Source organism: Benincasa hispida, chromosome 1 (assembly GCF_009727055.1).
Source record: "Benincasa hispida cultivar B227 chromosome 1, ASM972705v1, whole genome shotgun sequence".
Taxonomy (NCBI): Eukaryota; Viridiplantae; Streptophyta; class Magnoliopsida; order Cucurbitales; family Cucurbitaceae; genus Benincasa; species Benincasa hispida.
In genome coordinates, this window is record NC_052349.1 from 45,914,522 (window position 1) to 45,934,562 (window position 20,041).

At 34.8% G+C, this 20,041-nt stretch overlaps 1 protein-coding gene and 2 long non-coding RNA genes across 3 annotated transcripts; 1 reads left to right on the forward strand and 2 right to left on the reverse strand.

Moving 5' to 3' along the window:
• Positions 1 to 10,922: 10,922 nt before the first annotated feature.
• Positions 10,923 to 11,490, reverse strand: LOC120090342. Its single transcript, XR_005485521.1, has 2 exons — positions 11,349 to 11,490; positions 10,923 to 11,226 (listed from the first exon to the last, which is right to left on the reverse strand). It is a non-coding gene; the product is annotated as an uncharacterized LOC120090342 (long non-coding RNA).
• On the forward strand, positions 11,443 to 15,318 carry LOC120090334 (protein SIEVE ELEMENT OCCLUSION B). The gene is made up of 7 exons (XM_039047921.1): positions 11,443 to 11,652; positions 12,327 to 12,434; positions 12,569 to 13,017; positions 13,115 to 13,227; positions 13,317 to 13,459; positions 13,563 to 14,054; positions 14,196 to 15,318. Exons 1-7 carry the CDS (start codon positions 11,443 to 11,445, stop codon positions 14,826 to 14,828), a joined length of 2,148 nt encoding a protein of 715 aa, XP_038903849.1. The 3' UTR covers positions 14,829 to 15,318.
• Positions 14,751 to 16,209, reverse strand: LOC120090345. The gene is made up of 3 exons (XR_005485522.1): positions 15,997 to 16,209; positions 15,755 to 15,895; positions 14,751 to 14,888 (listed from the first exon to the last, which is right to left on the reverse strand). It is a non-coding gene; the product is annotated as an uncharacterized LOC120090345 (long non-coding RNA).
• Positions 16,210 to 20,041: the final 3,832 nt, after the last annotated feature.

Consider the following 20,041-nt stretch of genomic DNA (forward strand, 5'->3'; position numbering starts at 1 on the left):
CATCACACTTTTTCATGGAATATGGCGGCTATCTTGAAATTGTTATGGTTATTGCTGGTTCGGTTTGGTTCCTTATAGGTGTTGGGTTTTATGTCCTAAAATTCGTAGTTTGTAAACAATAAAACTTATTCTGAAAATTCAATAAGTTGTTATTGAATATATGAATTGCTTATTTCGTTTTAGACATAAATCCAATAAACTAAAAGATCCATGACTATTACATGAGTACATGAACTTTATGTGGAGACATAAAAGTGGATCAGTTTCGAGTAAATAGTCAAAATGATCTATAGTATATGATAAGGTTGGGTGTCTTATTCTGGTAACACTATCGGATACGGTCCACTCTGTAGTTGTTACAAGGAGTTATAAAGTGCTACAGACGATGTGATCCTAATTCATACATGTCATGACATGAGGAGTGGGGCGTCTTGTGCAATGAGTTTACATAAGATCGGACCACGAAATTAGTCACTCTTACTTTATAATGCTGTTTACTGTTTAAGATTGACTATTTCAAAGCAATGATCTAGGTAACTTGACCTGAATCCTAAGCTAACTATGAACTCCTGTTTATTCAGAATTATCTTTAGATTTTCATAGGTGAGGGTTGGCTCAACAGCGCCGATTCAATAAACCTCCATTTTAGGGGTAAGATCGGGTAGATAACCGAGGACATAGGGTGCAAGATGGAATTCACTCCTACCCACTTTCAGGGTAGTAGAGAGGTTGTTCCCTTAAGTGCTAACTCTAGGTCTTGAACAATGGGCCCCACCCTCTCATTGGCTCAAGAGGAAGTTGGTTTGATGATTGGATCACAAACCAATTGTTCATTAGAGGATTAGTGAAACTTAAGGAACAAGATGTAATCTCAGGGGTAAAATAGTAATTTGACCCAACCGTTATTACGAACAACCTGTGAAGGGTTAACTTACTAATTATGGTTATATCGAATGGACATAATATATCTAAAGTGAGGGGAGTGCAACTCTGAGTTTTAGTGGAGTGATCCAATAGTTAACGAATAAGGGTTAATTCGGTGTAAAGAGTTTAGTCAATTAATCTCGAATCGTTGGAGCCCATGATCTATAAGTCCACAAAGTCCCCCTACTAACTCATAAATGAATTAGCTTTAGAGTAGCGTGATAAGTTAAATTATAACGTTCAAATAAGAATTAAGGAAATTAGTAATTATATGTGATATAATTACGCGTTTAATTTTGGAATTAAATGAAACTGGAGAATCAATTAATATTTAAATATGATTTAAATATTAAATTCATGAATAGGGATTCATGATGATGGAATTAGTGTTAAATTAAATATTTGATATTAAATTAATTAGAATTAATTAAATTGTTTATTTAATTATTTATTATTAATTTTATTAGAAAATTATTTAATGAATTAATTTTTTAAAATTAATAAATATTTCAATTTGAAAATGAAAAATTTATTTTGGAAATCAATTTAGAATTCAAAAAATTGAAAAGATGGAAAATGAAAAAAGTGGGATTTCTGCACTTTCCATTCTATCTTGCTCACACATACTCTACCATTCTTTTGAGTCAAATTTCCAAGCATGAGGTGTAATTCATGCAGCTATCTTCTTTGCATGATAATCTTGCAATAAATAGAGAAGATTGAAGTGAAAATCGTGCATGCAACTGATGCACTTGATAAGTTTTTGCTAAAGAACTTGAGGTTGAAGAAGGTCTTCTTCCATGGTGCAACAGTGATCTTCTTCTCCAAACTTCCTTTATTCAAGCTTATTTTGAGTCCCACAACTCGATTTAAGGCACCAAAAGAATAGTAGGGAAGGCATTGAGGTGGTTCACAAGTTGATTTAGAGAAGATTTACAGCTGGAACCGAGATTCAAGTGGTTCTACAAAGGTATGTTATGAAACCCTCTTATTAGTTTATGAGCATGCTTAATTTAAAGTCAAAATTAATGAATTAGAATGTTGATTGATCCGTTTAACTTCCATTTCACATTTTCTGATTCTAACAGTAGGTTGCTTGGATGGAGGAGTATGTGCTTAGAGGACGGTCGTTATGGGCGGTTCGTGCTGAGGTAGGGTGGTCATGGTGTTTGAGGGTGATTTTACGCTGTCGGGATTGGCTTAAGCCGTTGGTCAGGTTGTAGATTGGTAATGGAAGGAGATTTTTTGTTTGGTGAGATTCGTTGCTGCCTGTGGAGTCTATCTTGGAGAATTATGGGGAGCATGTGATTTTTTTATGCTAACAGTTGTCGTGAGGCTAGACTATCAGACTTCTTATCTGATGATGGTTTTTGCATTGGCCTTCGGTTTCGTGGGAACTTCTTGAATTGTGGGGTTTGGTTTAGGGTGTGGTGTCCAGGGTGAATGTTGAGGATAGTTGAGTTTGGGTTCCGAGTGGTAATAGTCTTTTCTTTATTGCTAGTGCGTGGGAGAGTTTGCATCCTAGGGTGTCTTGGGCTTGTCTGGTTTGGTCTAGGGGTAATATCTCGAGGCATTTTTTTTTTGTTTGGTTGGTGATGAAAGATAGATTAGGTACTCAAGATTGGTTGAGGAGGTGGGATCCATCGGTAAATGTTGTCTGTCAGCTTTGTGAGGGTAGGGTTGAGTCTCGAAATCATTTGTTTTTTTACAGTGTGTTTGGGAAGGAGATTTGTGAGGGTGTTGTACGTCTGTTGGGTTTGTCTCATTGGGTTGTTGGGTGGGATGTGGAGTTGTGTTGGGTATGTTAAGTGGGGTCTGGTAAGGGTGTGCGAAGTAAGTTATTTCCAGTCTTCTGGTGTGCGTCAATTTACTTTATTTGGCTAGAGAGGAATCATCGATTGCATGGAGGGCGTCCGAGAATGGCACGTACCTTGTTGCAGCTTATTGTCTCGATGTTTCGAGCGCATGCTGCGTCTTGGCAGACTGAGCTTTATGACTTTCTCTAGCTACTTTTTTTTCGTTGTCTTTAGTTTTCTCTTGGTTACTTTGGTTTCAGTGGGTTCCCTGGCTTGTGGGATTTTTTCTTCTGGTTAGTTTGTTTGTTTTTCTTTTTGGGTTGTCTTTTTATTATGGTTATGCTTGTTTCGTCTATGTGCTATTTCTATAGGTGGTTTGTTTGTCATGGTGCCTTGATCCCAGGCTGTGGATTGTTGGGTTTTATATCCTAAAACTCGTGGTTTGTAAACAATAAAACTTATTCTGAAAATTCAATAAGTTGTTATTAAAAATATATATTGCTTATTTCGTTTTAGAAATCCAATAAACTAAAAAGCCCATGACTATTACATGAGTACTTGAACTTTATGTGGAGACATAAAAGTGGATCAGGTTCAAGTAAATAGTCAAAATGATCTATAGTATATGAATGAGGTTGGATGTCTTATTCTAGTAATACTATTGGATGCAACCCAGTTTGTAGTTGTTACAAAGGGTTGTAAAGTGCTATGAACGATGTGATCCTAATTCATACATGTGATGACATGAGGAGTGGGGCCATCTTGTGCAATGGGTTTGTACAAGATCAGACCACGAAATCAGTCACTTTTACTTTATAACGCTGTTTACTATTTAAGACTGACTATTTCAAAGCGATGATCTAGGTAACTTGACCTGAATCTTAAGCTAACTATGAACTCCTGTTTATTCGAGATTATCCTTAGATTTGCATAAGTGAGGGTTGGCTCAACAACGCCGACTCAATAAACCTCCATTTCAGGGGTAAGACCGGGTAGATAACTGGAGACATAGGGTGCAAGATGGAATTCACTCCTACCCGCTTTCAGGGATAGTAGAGTGGTTGTTCCCTTAAGTGCTGACTCTGGGTCTTGAACAAGGGGCCCCACCCTCTCATTGGCCAGAGAGAGACTCGGATTGTTGATCGGATCACAAATCAATTGTTCATTAGAGAATCAGTGGGACTTAAGGAACAAGAGGTAATCTCACGGGTAAAATAGACATTTGACCCAATCGTTATTACGAACAACCTGTGAAGGGTTAATTTACTAATCGTGATTATATCGAGTGGATATAATATATCTATAGTGATGGGAGTGCAACTATGGGCTTTAGTGGAATGACCCATTAGTTAATGAATGAGGGTAAATCCAGTGTAAATAGTTTAGCAAATTAATCTCCGATCATTGGAGCCCATAATCTATAGGTCTGCGAGGTCCCCCTACTAGCTCGTAAAACATGAACATCTTGAATTATTAAATTGAGTTTGTTGATCAGACCACAAATCAATTGTTCATTAGAGAATCAGTGAGATTTAAGGAACAAGAGGTAATCTCGGGGGTAAAACAGACATTTGACCCAGTCTTTTCGAATTAGAATTAAAGGAATTAGTAATTATATGTGTTATAATTAAACATTTAATTTTGGAATTAAATGAAATTGGAGAATTAATTAATATTTAAATATGATTTAAATATTAAATTCATAAAGGTGGAATTTGTGTAAAATTAATTTAATTTTTTATATTAAATTAATTAGAATTAATTAAATTGTTTAATTAATTGTTTATTATTAATTTTATTAGAAAACTAATTTATGAAATTAATTTTATAAAATTAATAAAAATTTCAATTTTTAAAATTAAATTTATTTTAGAAATCAATTTGAAATTAGAAAATCTTAAAACACAAAAAGATTGGAAAATCAAAAGTTGGAAAATTCTACTCACCTTCATGAAGAAGCTCACTCAAAACCCACTTGCTCTTGCTTCAGTACATCAAGCATGAGCTGCATCTCATGCAACCTTCTTCTTTGCATAATGTCCTACAATAAATAGAGAGATGGAAGTGGAATTGAAGCATGCATCATTTTAATTTTTACAGAAAAATTTGAGTTGAAGAAGGTGTTCTTCAAGTGGATGGTGCAGTGAGTTCTTCTCCAAGTTCCCTTCATTCGAGCTTATCTTGAGTCTCATAACTCAATCTAAAACTCCAAGAGAATAGTAGGGAAGATCTTGAGGTGGTTCACAACAATTTTTGGAGAAGATTTGCAACTGATTTCGAGATTAAAGATGTTCAACAAAGTTATTGCTTGAAACCCTTTTATTATTGTATGAGCATGCTTTATTTACAACAAAAATTAATAAATTAGAATGCTTATTAATCCTTGTTTCTTCTATTGCATGCTGATATACTTCTATAATTGGCATCAGAGCGTTTGTAGTATCTTTACAACTCTTTGTAACAACTACAAAGTGGGCCGCACCCAATAGTGTTACCAGAATAAGCCATCCAACCTCATTCATTTACTATAGATCATTTTGACTATTTACTCAAACCTGATCCACTTTTATGTCACCACATAAAGTTCAAGTACTCATGTAATAGTTATGAGTCTTTTAGTTTATTGGAAAATGAAATAAGCAATACATATTTTAAACAACTTATTAAATTTTCAGAATAAGTTTTATTGTTTACAAACTGTGAGTTTTAGGGCATAAGATGGAAAAGATGGAAAATGGAAAAAGTGGGATTTCTACACTTTCCATTTCATCTTGCTCACACATACTCCACCATTCTTTTGAGTCAAATTTCCAAGCATGAGGTGCAGTTCATGCAGCTATCTTCTTTGTATGATAATCTTGCAATAAATAGAGAAGATTGAAGTGGAAATCGTGCATGCAACTGATGCACTTGATAAGTTTTTGCTAAAGAACTTGAGGTTGAAGAAGGTCTTCTTCCATGGTGCAGCAGTGATCTTCTTCTCCAAATTCCCTTTATTCAAGCTTATTTTGAGTCCCACAACTCGATTTAAGGCACCAAGAGAATAGTAAGGAAGGCCTTGAGGTGGTTCACAAGTTTATTTGGAGAAGATTTATAGTTGGAATCGAGATTCATGTGGTTCTACAAAGGTATGTTATGAAACCCTCTTATTAGTTTATGAGCATGTTTAATTTAAAGTCAAAATTAATGAATTAGAATGCTTATTGATCTGTTTAACTTATGTTGTGCATTTTCTGATTCTAACAGTGGGTTGCTTGGATGGAGGAGTATGTGCTTAGAGGACGGTCGTTATGGATGGTTCGTGCTAAGGTGGGGCGGTCGTGGTGTTTGAGGGCGATTTTATGTTGTCGGGATTGGCTTAAGCCATTGGTTAGGTTGTAGATTGGTAATGGGAGAAGATGTTTTGTTTGATAGGATCCGTGGCTGCCTGTGGAGTCTATTTTGGAGAATTATGGGAAGCATGTGATTTTTTTATGCTGATAGTCATCGTGAGGCTAGACTGTCAGACTTCTTATCTGATGATAGATTTTGGCATTGGCCTTCAGTTTCGAGGGAACTTCTTGAATTATGGGGTTTGGTTCAGCGTGTAGTACCGAAGGTGAATGTGGAGGATAGTTGGGTTTGGGTTCTGAGTGGTAATGGTATTTTCTCTGTTGCTAGTGTGTAGGTGAGTTTGTGTCCTAGGCGTCATAGGGTGTCTTGGGCTCGTTTGGTTTGGTCTAGGGGTAATATTTTGAGGCATTCTTTTTGTGTCTAGCTGGCGGTGAAAGATAGATTAGGTACTCGGGATTGGTTGAGGAGGTGGGATCCATCGATAGATGTTGTCTATCTGTTTTGTAAGGGTGAGGTTGAGTCTCAGAATCATTTGTTTTTTTACTGTGTGTTTGGGAGGGAGATTTGGGAGGGTGTGGTGTGTCTGTTGGGTTCATCTCATCGGGTTCCTGAGTGGGATGTGGAGTTGTGTTAGGTGTGTCGGGTGGGGTCTAGTAAAGATGTGCGAAGTAAGTTATTTCGAGTCTTTTGGTGTGCGTCAATTTACTTTATTTGGCAGGAGAGGAATCGTTGATTGCATGGAGAGCATCCGAGAATGGCATATACCTTGTTTCAGCTTATTATGTGTATGGTTCGAGCGCATGTTGCGTCTTGGCAGACGGTCTTCATGGCTTTCTCTAGCTTATTTGTTTTCGTTTTCTTTAGTTTTCTCTTGGTTACTTTGGTTTCTGTAGGTTCCCTGGCTTGTAGAGTTGGCAATGGGGTGGGGCAGGGCCGGGGATGTACTCCCCGTCCCCGCCCCATTCCTCATTTTGAGGAATTGGGGTTAAGGTCGGGGAATCCTTGTTCGGGGATCGGAGCCCCGCGGGGAAAAATTCCCCGGCCATTAGTTTTTCTTTTTAATTTTTTTAATTTAAAATCACTAATTTTTTGTATTTCTATTAGAATGATACACTTTTTAGGTAACAAGTTAGTATTATTATTGTTTTATTTATTTAATTTAATAATAAAAAATATTTTAACATTTCTTTATTTTAAAATTTAATAACAAGTTAAAGTTAATTTTATTATGAAATAAAATTAAAAAAAATTAAAAACAGTAGCTTATATATATCGTTTTTAGTTTTTTTATATTCTTTTAAATTTTATTTCATAATATTGTTATATATATATACATACATATATATATATTTGGGGCAAGGTTTGCCAACCCTACCGGCTTGTGGGATTTTTCTTTTGGTTGGTTTGTTTGTTTTTCCTTTTGGGTTGTTTTTTTATTATGGTTATGCTTGTTTCGTCTGTGCGCTATTTCTGTAGATGGTTTGTTTGCTGTGGTGCCTTGATCCCAGGTCGTAGGATCCCTCTTATTATTGTATAATAATATTACTATTAAAAAAAATTAGCATCAACAACATCCATTATTCTAGATAAAGAAAAGAACAATTTAATACAAAGACTCTACCCCAAATCTTACATTAATTTTGGAAATTTTCATTTGGATAATTGATAATCTTAGAAATTTAAATAATTATAGAAACAAAAACTGGGTGAAAATTTTGAAAAATTATGTAAGATTTGGTATAATATTTGGAAAGATGACATAATATTTGAAAAAATTAGTGGATTCTCGTCGTTCATCCTGCAAGAGATTTCACCAAGAAAGCCCTAAATAATCGATAATATGAAAAGATTAGTTTTTTTTATTCAAATCTCCATGGTTGATCTCGACCGGGATGGATAGAGAAAAATTATTTCAAGGTATTTTCTAAAAGGATGCTAGTCATGAAAGATGGAAACATTTGAAGGTTATTTATAACAATTTCCCTAAAACTTGAGAGAGAATTTGAGGGATTTAGAGAAAACGTGGGAGAATTGGAAGGAATTTGAGAGTAGAAGAGAGGATTAAAATTGAGGTATGGAGAAAGTGAAAATTGAATAATGATTATTTATAAGTGGTAGAAAATAATAATAAAAAATCAATTAAAATATTTTGTTTATAAGATATTTTAAAAATTGTAAATATTGATAAAAATTTATGGATGTTGATGTGAAAGTTGAAAAGTTAATTAAACGAAAATTTGAAAAACGGTTATATATATATATATATATATATATATATTCACAAAGGTTATATAAGTATATTGCAAAAAGGAGACCTCCTAGCTTCAGAGCTAGAGCTTGCAACTAAAGCAAAACAAAATAAATGACAAGCTCACATCTTTAGCAAGAATACACCAACAAAAATACAACAAAAGAAACTATTCTATGTCCTTTGACAAGTTAGAGGTTCAACAAGAATTAGACTCATAAGCTACATAGTAATAATCAACGATCAAAGGGGAGACATCATCTTAAAAGAACAATACGGAAGGAAAAGAAGAATTTGTGGTACCTTTACACAATACTGACATCTTAGACACGTGTGAGTTAACTACAAACCTAGATCTAAGAATGTAGTCTTGAGCCCCACTACGAAAGAACCTTCAACCGCAATTGTCCCCCCTCAAATAGTGGAAAACGATTATATATGTAAGATTAAAATGAAGAAAGAAGAAATGATCCACAAATTTATTATTATTAAAAAAAAATAATCAATTTTCAAGAATTTCTCTCCACTACTAAAAATGTGAGCCTTATTAACACACGGATTCTTTTGTTTAATTGATGCTCATGGAAAAAAAACCGTCAATAAAACTATTATTTATATTTTAAAAATAATTTTTAATTAAAATTTTCAATATATAAATTTTTTATTTTTTTAAAGAAATAAATATTATTTATTTGGACATGCATTTAACCTCATTTCAATATTTTATAGCCACATTTTCTTTTGATATGCAAGAGTGTCCAGGCTAGCTTCGAGCACCTCAACTAATCACACAAAATAACCCGCCAAACTCTACTACATTTGGATGTCAAGAAAACGTTAGGTTATTAAATCTGGAGGCTACTATGGATTGAATACATTATCTCTTAGTCCTTTATCAAATCTAAACCCTTTATTAACAACAAGGTCAATCCATCATGATTTCAACCACAAAACTTACAAAAACAATATAATAGGATTAGATCTAAGTTGACATTATTCGAGGTGAATGACTAGAGTAACAATTAACATTCTAGATAAAATTTGGATAACATTTAAAGGAGAGAAACATTTATATTATTGTTATTAATATTACGTCGGGACTTATTTGTATTAGATAATGTAAACGTTTGATAATTGTTCTTTATACATTTTAATGCACGTTATATATTTTTTCTATATTATATAATTAAATTATATTTAAACTATGAAACAAGAAAAAAACCAAAATAGTAAGGAAAAAGATATAAGAAACGAAAAATAGTTATTAAACAATTTTTTGTTTTGGTTTCTGTTTTTTTTTTTTTTCAAGAAATAACAAACAGAAATAGTCACCAGACATACTCATGTTTATAGTTCTTAAAAAACAAGAAATAGGAAACACGAAATAAGAACTTTATCAAACAAAACCATAATGAACCAATGCGTTATTTTGTTTAATTACAATGGAGATGTGTCGTCAATATGAAGATTCATTAACTAAACTTGTATGTCGCGTAGATGGAAAAGGGAGAGATCAAAGTTTTTATTATTGTTTATTTCTAATCTCCCCTTCACCATTTGAGTAGATATATTTAGGAGTGGTTATGAAATACTAAATCATTTTTCATTTTTAAAATCACTTTGAGTTATGCTTTTAATTAATTAAAACCTATTATAATGATTTGAAATTTGCATCTACACGTGTAAAATAAAACAAAATATTCTATTAATTTTTAGCGATTAAATATCGTGTTTCAAAGTGATGTTAAATATGATAAAAATGATTTTGATATTTTATCTCTTTAATAGAGTGAAACGCAACTGAACTTGACTATTATTCTCCTATTTAAAAACACAATTTCTTGTGAAACATATGCAATGCAAAAGCAAGGGAAGCTTTTCCTATTGTCTCCCCTTCACAATTTCCCAATTAATATACAAAATGAAAGTTCTCAAACTACATTTGCAAGAAAAGAAAGGAAGCAGTTTTGTAGTTTTAGTTTATTTAATAAAACATAACATTATTCTTAGCTACATATATTATTATTATTATTGTGATTGTTATTATTATTATTATTATTCTCTTCTACAAATGAATTCTCAACCACATTTGCAAGTCAAGAAAGGAAGCAATAAAAAGTTGTCCATAATAATAATAATAAAAAGACTGACCGTCATGTGGTAATATTCGGTTATTTATTTAACACTCAATTATGTAAATGTTACATAATTGAAATCTTGTTTGATAAAGTTGATGTTTTTTGTTTTTTTTTTAAATTGAGCTTTTTTCCTAACAAATTCTTCGTTTTTTAAATCGTTTCATTTGAAAGACTTGTTTAAATGTAATGCTTAAAACAATATCATAGAGAAATGTAGTAATTAATTGCTAATTGGCCATTTTTCATCCTCTTTTTCCTCAACTTATAAAAAGAGTAACATGATAATTTTTCATCACTTAAGTAGAATTCTAGGAGAATAAAACAACTAATTAGATAATTTCTAGCTGATTTTGAATGAAATAAAGTGAAAATAATTATAAATCATCACAATTGATTCACATTGATATTTTCAAGAAGGAAAAAAAAAGACAAAAACATAAAAAGATTCTACATAATCCACAACCACAAAGAGAACAAAACATATGTTTAGAATATTGTTTGTAATTTCATATATCATGATAGATCTTTAAAATATTGTTTTAATAGATGTTTCTAAGTAGAAGATTCAAATAAACTAAAATTAACGCCATCCTAAACATCATCACTAAATAGCAGAAATCACTAAACCATATAGAATCAATAAATCACTAAATTGCAGACAAATTTGACATATAATCTGAAATTCTCAATGTTAATGACATAGAGCTTTGGTTTCGAATCTTATTGCCTTTTCATTAGCGATTTCACCAATCAGAGCATGTTCAAGACCCAGATAAATATTCCGATCCTGCCGAATAAAATGAAATGTAGAGGGTAAGTTAAAAGGATCCACACAACCAAAGGCGTCTTGACATAGAAGGAACTTAACTAAAAGAGAAAGAAAGGAAGTTGATTCAACAGAAACTTTACTCCTCCTTGAGGCTATAAATTTGGAAATCCATCTTGCATACATTCCCATTCCACACAACCTGTTGTAACTTCTCTACATTCGTGTTGTAGAACAATGGACGGCAGTAACAAGTTCTCGCTAGCCTCTCGACATCAATTGGCCAAGGGTAACAAGTTCTTGTCCGCCATTTCTGACGACAATGTGATGATGAAACAAATAATAGCCACCCATGATCCTGATGATCGAGATGTCGACACAAGATCGCTTCTACGCCTGGTCGAAAACATTCTGAAACGTGCCACCATAGCTGCTGCTGATGCCATGGTATGGAACTGATCCTTTCCAACAAGTATTCAATAGACTGATAGAATGAGATATATCAGCATTCTGCTTATTAAGAATTTTCAAACAATTAATGCAGACAAAGATGAAACTTGTTGAAATTGGGCATTTAAAACAGGGGAAAAGTTCACTCTAAAATGTTGTATCAATTTGAACCTGTACAAATTGTATCAATTTGTACCTTAAACTTTCACAAGTGTATCAATTAATATCATCCTTCAGACAAAATTCGAAAAAATATCTTGCGAAACATTTATAAGTGAATCAATTTAGACATTTTATTAAGATTGCATTTTAAAATCATCCATGCATTCAATTCTTATACGTGTAGATTTCATTTCTTCAAACGTCGAATTAATAAAATAGACGATTAAAATTGATGCATGGATAATTTTTCAAGAAAGTCTAAATTGATTTGCTTATGAAAGTTTAGGGATTTAATTGATAAAATTATAATCCTCACACAATGTTTGTCCAAACGGATCGTAATGGAGTGTCTAAATAGATACACTTACAAAAGTTCATGATTCAAATTAAAACAATTATTAATTCAGAATTTAAATTATACAACCATAATGTTTAGGGGTGTAAATTGATGTTTTTCTTTAAAATAACTTTGCTTATATACTTAACTAATTATGAACGGTAAAATACAGGGCTCATATGAACAACTAGAGAGTTTGGAGGAAACAGGCACCCATCAAGCGGGCTTCACTACCATGTTGGAAGCTTTGTCCTACACAATTGATAGGATTTCTAGTGAGGTGATTTGGAAAATCATTACTTACCTATTCAAGTTTCTAATAATATTTTCCATGCAATGACAATGAAACTAGCCCTAAACACCAGTGATATGTAATATTGAGTATCAACATAATAAAATGATAAACATTATCAGATATCATACAAGGCTTTGGAGGGGATAGACCCACATGCAACAACATTGGCAATCTTTAATATGTTGGCAAGCTACCGATGGGATGCTAAGCTGGTGCTGACATTAGCAGCTTTTGCTTTGAACTATGGGGAATTCTGGCTTCTTGCCCAGATTTACTCACAAAACCAACTTGCCAAAGCAATGGCAATTTTGAAGCAACTTCCAGGAATCTTTGAGCACTCAATTGCATTAAAGCCTAAGTTTGATGCGCTAAAAGATCTTGTGGCAGCTATACTGGATGTAACTTGGTGCATCATTGACTTGAAGGAACTTCCTTCAGCATATATCTCACAAGAGGTTCCAGCAATGTCCACAGCAGTAGCCCATATCCCAACTGCCGTCTACTGGACCATCAGGAGTATTGTTTCTTGTGCAACTCAAATTACTAGCTTAACTAGCATGGGATATGAGTATGTTCTCTTCTAATTTTCCAATCATCCATTTTCAGTTCTTTTTTCCTTTTCCCAGCTATATGGCACCTTGAGCATTGTGGTTGTCTGGTTTCAGGCTAGCTTTATCAACCAGTACCGACTCGTGGGAACTATCTACACTCGCGCACAAACTTAAAAACATACGTGACCATCTCAAAAAGCAGCTGGTACTCTGCCACCAATATATAGGTAGATTAAATAGATAGCTCTCCCTCTATCTAAATGCGCACAGACATGTATGTGATGTAGTGCTGATAAGTGGTTATCCCTTAATGCAGAGGAAAAGAGAGATATTGAATCATTTCAAATGCTCATTAATCTTTTTGAAATGACCCATCTGGATAACATGAAGGTTCTCAAGGCTTTGATTTATGCTAAAGATGATCTGCAGCCTCTAGTTGATGGCTCTACAGGCCAAAGGGTCTGGACATCTCACCATTGCAAACAAGACTCAGTTGACATTTCCAATTCTTACCTCTCTCTGTCATTCTTCTAAATATCTCTTGCTTCTCTGTTAAAAACAGGTTAGCCTTGATGTGCTAAAAAGGAAAAATGTCCTACTGCTCATCTCAGACTTGAATATCTCCCATGATGAGCTTTCAATTCTTGATCAGCTTTACAATGAGTCAAGGGCCCAAGGGATGCGGGTTGAGAGCCAGTTCGAGGTAGTTTGGATCCCAATTGTGGACCATTCTATCAAGTGGAATGATTCGATGCAAAAACGGTTTGAGTATCTCCTGTCAATAATGCCATGGCACATAGTGCACCATCCTACATTGATCTCCAAGGCAGTTACCAGATTCATTGGGGAAGTATGGCAATTCAGAAACAGGCCCATCCTAGTGGTGTTAGACCCTCAAGGTAAAGTTGTAAGCCCGAATGCAATCCACATGATGTGGATTTGGGGAAGTCTTGCCTTTCCATTCACCAGCGTGAAAGAGGAAGTTCTCTGGAGGGAAGAGACCTGGCGACTCGAGCTGCTAGTCGACGGAATCGACCCTGCAGTTCTGAACTGGGTAATTCAACCATCATAAAGCTAATGCAATGACTCATTACTAAAATCCCCATAATCAAATCTTAAGCCATTCTAAACAAATCAGCTAGTTTCTCAAAGGGTTTTTTTTTTTTTTTTTTTTTTTTCTTTTTTCAAAACACAGATTAAGGAAGAGAGATACGTCTTCTTATATGGAGGAGACGACATAGAATGGATAAGAAAATTCACAACCACGGCGAAGACTGTGGCACAAGCAGCACGCATACCATTAGAAATGGTGTACGTAGGAAAAAGCAGCAAAAGAGAACGCGTCAAGAAAATCATTACAACAATCATAACAGAAAAACTTGGCTATTGCTGGCAAGATCTTACCATGATTTGGTTCTTCTGGACTCGAATCGAGAGCATGCTTTACTCCAAGATCCAATTAGGAAAAGCCGACGATTGTGATCCTCTGATGCAAGAAATCAAAAAGCTCCTCAGCTACGACAAAGAAGGAGGATGGGCAGTTCTGAGCAAAGGATCAACCGTGATCCTGAACGGCCACAGCACCACCGTCTTGCCCACCCTCGGGAGTTTCGATTCATGGAAGCAACAGGCCGCCGATAAGGGTTTCGACATAGCTTTCAAGAATCACCACGACGAACTTCAAGGCATTACTCATCCTTGTTGCCGCTTCGAATTTCCACACACCACTGGGAGAATTCCGGAGAATTTCAAGTGCCCTGAATGCGATCGGCAAATGGAGAAACTCACCACGTTCCTCTGCTGCCATGACGAAAATTCAAATGAATGAACCCTATAAAAAGAAAGCGATCTTGTCCATCACGAAACCCATTGTTGCCGTAATTTCATCCTGTGACACGAATTTGGGCTTCTGATGATGAGAAATGATTGCCACGGGGAGATGGGTTTGAAGGATTAATGAATAATCACTAATCATGAATTTAAATACTAACAATAAAGATTTCTTAATTTATTTTAAGATTATTAAATAATGTATAGGGCTAAATAGTAAATAATAATATGATTTGGCCCTTAATATTTTAAAATTTTCTGATTTATTCTCTCCCCGTTATAGTACGTTTAGTTAACTTTTTTTTTTTTTTTTTTTTCAATCTCTAAATACGAGAGCTAAATTGTAAAATCTTATCACTCAGTAGAAAAATAGTATTTATGAAAATTGATTTATGCCGACCACGAACATGGATTTTTGAAAATTGATCATCTATCCTGAGGCTTTCTCATATATCTCCATCTTGATCACCCTCCAGTCATTTTTCGTCGTCCAGAAAATGAAAAGGTTATCTTCTAAAGAAAAAAATGTGAGAAATAGAAGGGCAATTAGGGTTGATATGCAAACCTGAAAAAGCAGCATGTCGTTCCTTTTCTTGGAGAAGGGCGGAAAGGCCTTTAGAACAAATAAGAAAGAGGTATGGTAATAATGGATTGCTCGGATTCGTGCCCTAAAGCCTCATAATTAATTAATTATTTAATATAGTATTTTAATTTAATTGTTAAATATGCAATAATGAATTATCCATTATAGTAAAAATCCAACGTCATTTTATGAGATTTCAACGGTACGTAGTTGACGTCTATAGTATATGTATAAAGTTGGGTGCCTTATCCTAGTAAGGCTATGGACCACTTTGTAATTGTTACAAATGATATGGAGTTGACCATGAAATAATTAAAGAGATTAATATTTCATAAGATTACCATATATAACTCGATCTCAATCCTGAGTGAGTTATGAACTTCTATCTATGAGGACTCGTCCCTTGATTTGTATGAGTGAAAGTGGCTCGTGCAGGGATCAAATCCCGAGTGTAAGCGTATGAACGTCTTGCATCTCAAAAACTGATTTTTGAATAAACAAAAAGTGTTCTAAAACAAAACATATAAAGGATAAACATATGAATAACATGCTTTGGAGAAGGAAAACTAAGAACCATTCTTACCTTTGATGATTCCTGAACGCCACGAAAAATCCTCTTAATCTTGACACAAACTTCTTCTAAATCAAACTTGGATACGACCACGAGAATAACCTTGTTATTCTCAAGGATTCCAATAGAAGGATAGGTGGTATCCAACTAGATGGAAGAGGAAGAGATATAGAGATTTCTCATGGAGAGTAAAGAGAGGATTTGTGTTTTGGTGACTAGGGTTAATCTCACCAAAATCAATTCTTGCCCGAAAAAGGACATAAGGAAGAAGTTATATAGAGAAGGGTTAACCCCTTCTCCAAGTCTTTTCCAATTTACCCTTGTGCTCATTAATTAAATAACGTTTATTTAATTAATTAACATATTAATTAAATAACAATCTATACATTAAATCCAATTTAATGTATATATTTAATTAATATAAATAAACATCGTATGTTTATGTGCATCACCTCTCTATTAATTTATTTAATTAATTCTTTATGAATCTAATTTACTTGAATTAAATATTTGAATCTCCTTCAAATATTTCTCTTCAACTTAATTTAAATTATAGATTACATCCATAATCAATTACATATTAATCACATCCATAATCAATTACAATTTCCTTAAATTTAACACTCCGAATCATTCCTCTTTAATATCTTTTAGTGAGCTAACAAAGGGACTTGGTAGACCTGTAGATCAGAAGCTACAATGATATGAGATTAATTGGCTAAACTCATTAACCAAATTAATTAATATTTGTTAATTATGAGTACACTCCACTAAAGATGCACAACTGCACTCTTCTCACTGCAGAAATATTTCTGTGTCCATAGATATAGACCAATAACAGCAATTAATCTTTCACGAGTGTCCATAACACAAACTAGGTCAAATTACCGTTTTACCTTTGGGTTACCTCTGTATCCTTAATTACTAGTGCTCCTTTAATAAACAATCTGTTTATGGTCTAACCAATAAACAAAAACTCCTCTCAGGCCAATGAGAGGGTAAGACCCTTTGTTCAAGTTTCGGAGACATCACTTAAAAAAACACTTATCTACTTACCCTGAAGTCGGGAAGGAGTGAATTCCATCTTGTATTATTATGTTCCCAACTCCTCACTTGGTTCTATCTACAAAATGGTAGGCTTATTAAGTAGACAAACTGGCAACTTTCACCCATACAAATCAAAGGACAATCCCTCATGAACAAGAGTTCATAGTGCACTCAGGATTAAGACTAAGTTGCCTAGGTCATCCAATTTAAATAGGAACCAAACTAGTAAATGGCGTTACATCTAGTGGTCACTATTTCGCAGTCCGATCTTATGCAAACTCATTGCATAGAATATCCCCACTAGCATGTCACCTACATGAACTCGTTGGATCATTGTGTTTGTATCAAATACAAAGTGGGTCATATCCATAATGTCACTAGAATTAGGTACCTAGCCTTATCCCTATACTATAGACCCTTCAGGTCGTTTTTTAAACATTGATCCCTATATGTCTCCACATACAGTTCAAGACTTATAAGGCAACCTTGGATGTTATTTTATTGGATTTAGGGTTAAGACAAAATAGAATACAACGCAATCAATAATATTTATTGAATTAACATCGATAACTCTTTATTGATGACGGTCAATTGATAGCATTTACTATCTACAAGTTTTAGGACATAAAACCCAACAAACTCCCATTTGAACTAAAACTCGTCAGTGGGTTGTATATAATATAAGAATCTGAAATAGTGGGAATATGGTAAATAAATACAATAAACCAGGGCATTCATATACCCATTACACATCTCCCACTTATCTTAGATTATACAATGTACATGTCTCGTAGGCCTAGATTCTTTAGGTGACCTTTGAACACTTTGGCAAAGAGAACCTTCGTAAATAGATTAGTAATGTTGTGCTTCGAGGTGATCTTTGTGACGATCACATCTCCTCGTTGCAAAATCTCCCGTATCAGATGAACTTCCTCTCAATTGTCGGGTTTTATGTCCTAAAACTCGTGGTTTGTAAACAATAAACTTATTTTGTAAATTGATAAAGTTGTTATTGAATATATGAATTTCTTATTTCATTTTAGAAATAAATCCAATAAACTAAAAGATCCATGACTTTTACATAAGTACTTGAACTTTATGTTGAGACATAATAGTAAATCAGGTTCGAGTAAATAGTCAAAATGATCTGTAGTATACGAATAAGGTTGGATGCCTTATTCTGGTAACACTATTGGATACGACCCACTCTGAAGTTGTTACAATTTGTTGTAAAGTGCTACAAATGAAGTGATCCTAATTAGTTCATGTATTGACATGAGGAGTGGGGGCATCCTATGCAATGAGTTTGCATAAGATCGGACAAATAATTAAGTCACTCTTACTTTATAACGTCGTTTATTGTTTAAGATTGACTATTTCAAAGCGATGACCTAGGTAACTTGACCTTAATCCTGAGCTAACTATGAACTCCTGCTTATTTGGGATTATCCTTAGATTTGCATGGATAGGGGTTGGCTCAATAGCACCAGCTCAATAAACCTCCCATTTCAGAGGTAAGACCGGATAGATAGCCAAGAACATAGGGTGCAAGATGGAATTCACTCCTACCCGCTTTTAGGGATAGTTGAGAGGTTGTTCTCTTAAGTGCTGACTCTGAGTCTTGAACAAGGGGCCCCACCCTCTCATTGGCCCGAGAGGGACTCGATTTAGTGATTGGATCACAAACCAATTGTTCATTAAAGGATCATTGGGACTTAAGGAGCAAGATGTAATCTCCAGGGTAAAACAACTTTTGACCCAATCATTATTATGAACAACCTGTGAATGATGCCCTAAACTCTCGTTCGGTCCTGTAGTTTTTAAACACCTGTATTGAACAAACGCTTATGATGTAATAATATGAGATATTTTCTTCACTATTGTCTATGAAACATGAGATGTTTTATTTGCATTTACCACAAACCAATAAACTAAAATCCATGGTTGTTGTTGTAACTTAAGTATGTATGTGGAGACATACAAGTAGATCATGCCTTAAGTGATAACCAAAATGGTCTATAGTATATGGATATAGGAGGGAAACCTTATCCTTGTGACACTACGGATGTGGCCCGCTTTGTAGATAGTTACAAGTGTTATGACGTGCTATAGATGGTCTGATCCTGATCATTCATGTGGAGACATGCGAGCGGGAGTGTCCTATTGATGACGGGCAGAAATGCACGTCATTATAGGCCATTTATTTAGAATTATGAGGGTTGTTAAGTAGAATATGCAGCGATTATGTTAGAAATTCATGAGAAAACGAGTTTGCGTCAATCGACATTAAGAATCTTGGCTAACCCACTATTATGCGTTATTATGCATTCAATTGTCTATCTTTGTAGCTAACGCAGAAAGCGGGCACATATGCGGAAGCCGGGCTATCGCAAAGACGACTGCATGTGGGGAATCTCTCCATCGTAGAGGCGAACGTATACATTTGACGCATGGATGTTGTGGCCATCAACTGCATGCGTCCATCGCATAGAAGTGGTGGCCGTCAAGCGAATGCGGTCATTGCCGAGAAGTTCTAGCCGTCAAGCAAATGCGGTCATCGCAGAGAAGTTGCGGCTACATAATGATAACCATAATAGAGGGATGAACGCAAGGTAGGTAGAATGCAAACATGAACGCATACCTTGGGAGAATCAAAAGATGATGTTGACATTTCACCTACCATGCCGTTAGCAACAGAGATTCAGAAAAGGACTATCGCACCGCGAATGTCAAATTAAGAGTAAGTCCATTAATGCTGTCGACGATCAAGCTCTATAAATAGAGGTCGTTGAGTAGAATTTCATATCATCCAGGGTTTTCCGCCTGAGGTTCTCTGCCTTAGGGCGGATCCTTGTGATCCAGACCAAAGTGTGAAAAGATAGCTTGAGAGTTCTTCATCTCCTTCCTTCATTCCAAGTGATGACCGAAGCCTTCACCGGAGTTAGAACTCGAGAGAGTCTGCTCCATCGCCCATCCATGGCACCACCGACAGCCTTGACACACATCTGCT

Coding starts and splice junctions, on each gene's coding strand:
- LOC120090334 (XM_039047921.1), top strand. CDS start 11,443: ATGGACGGCAGTAACAAGTTCTCGCTAGCCTCTCGACATCAATTGGCC. Junction 11,653..12,326: donor TAGCTGCTGCTGATGCCATG/GTATGGAACTGA, acceptor GGTAAAATACAG/GGCTCATATGAACAACTAGA. Junction 14,055..14,195: donor ACCCTGCAGTTCTGAACTGG/GTAATTCAACCA, acceptor TTCAAAACACAG/ATTAAGGAAGAGAGATACGT.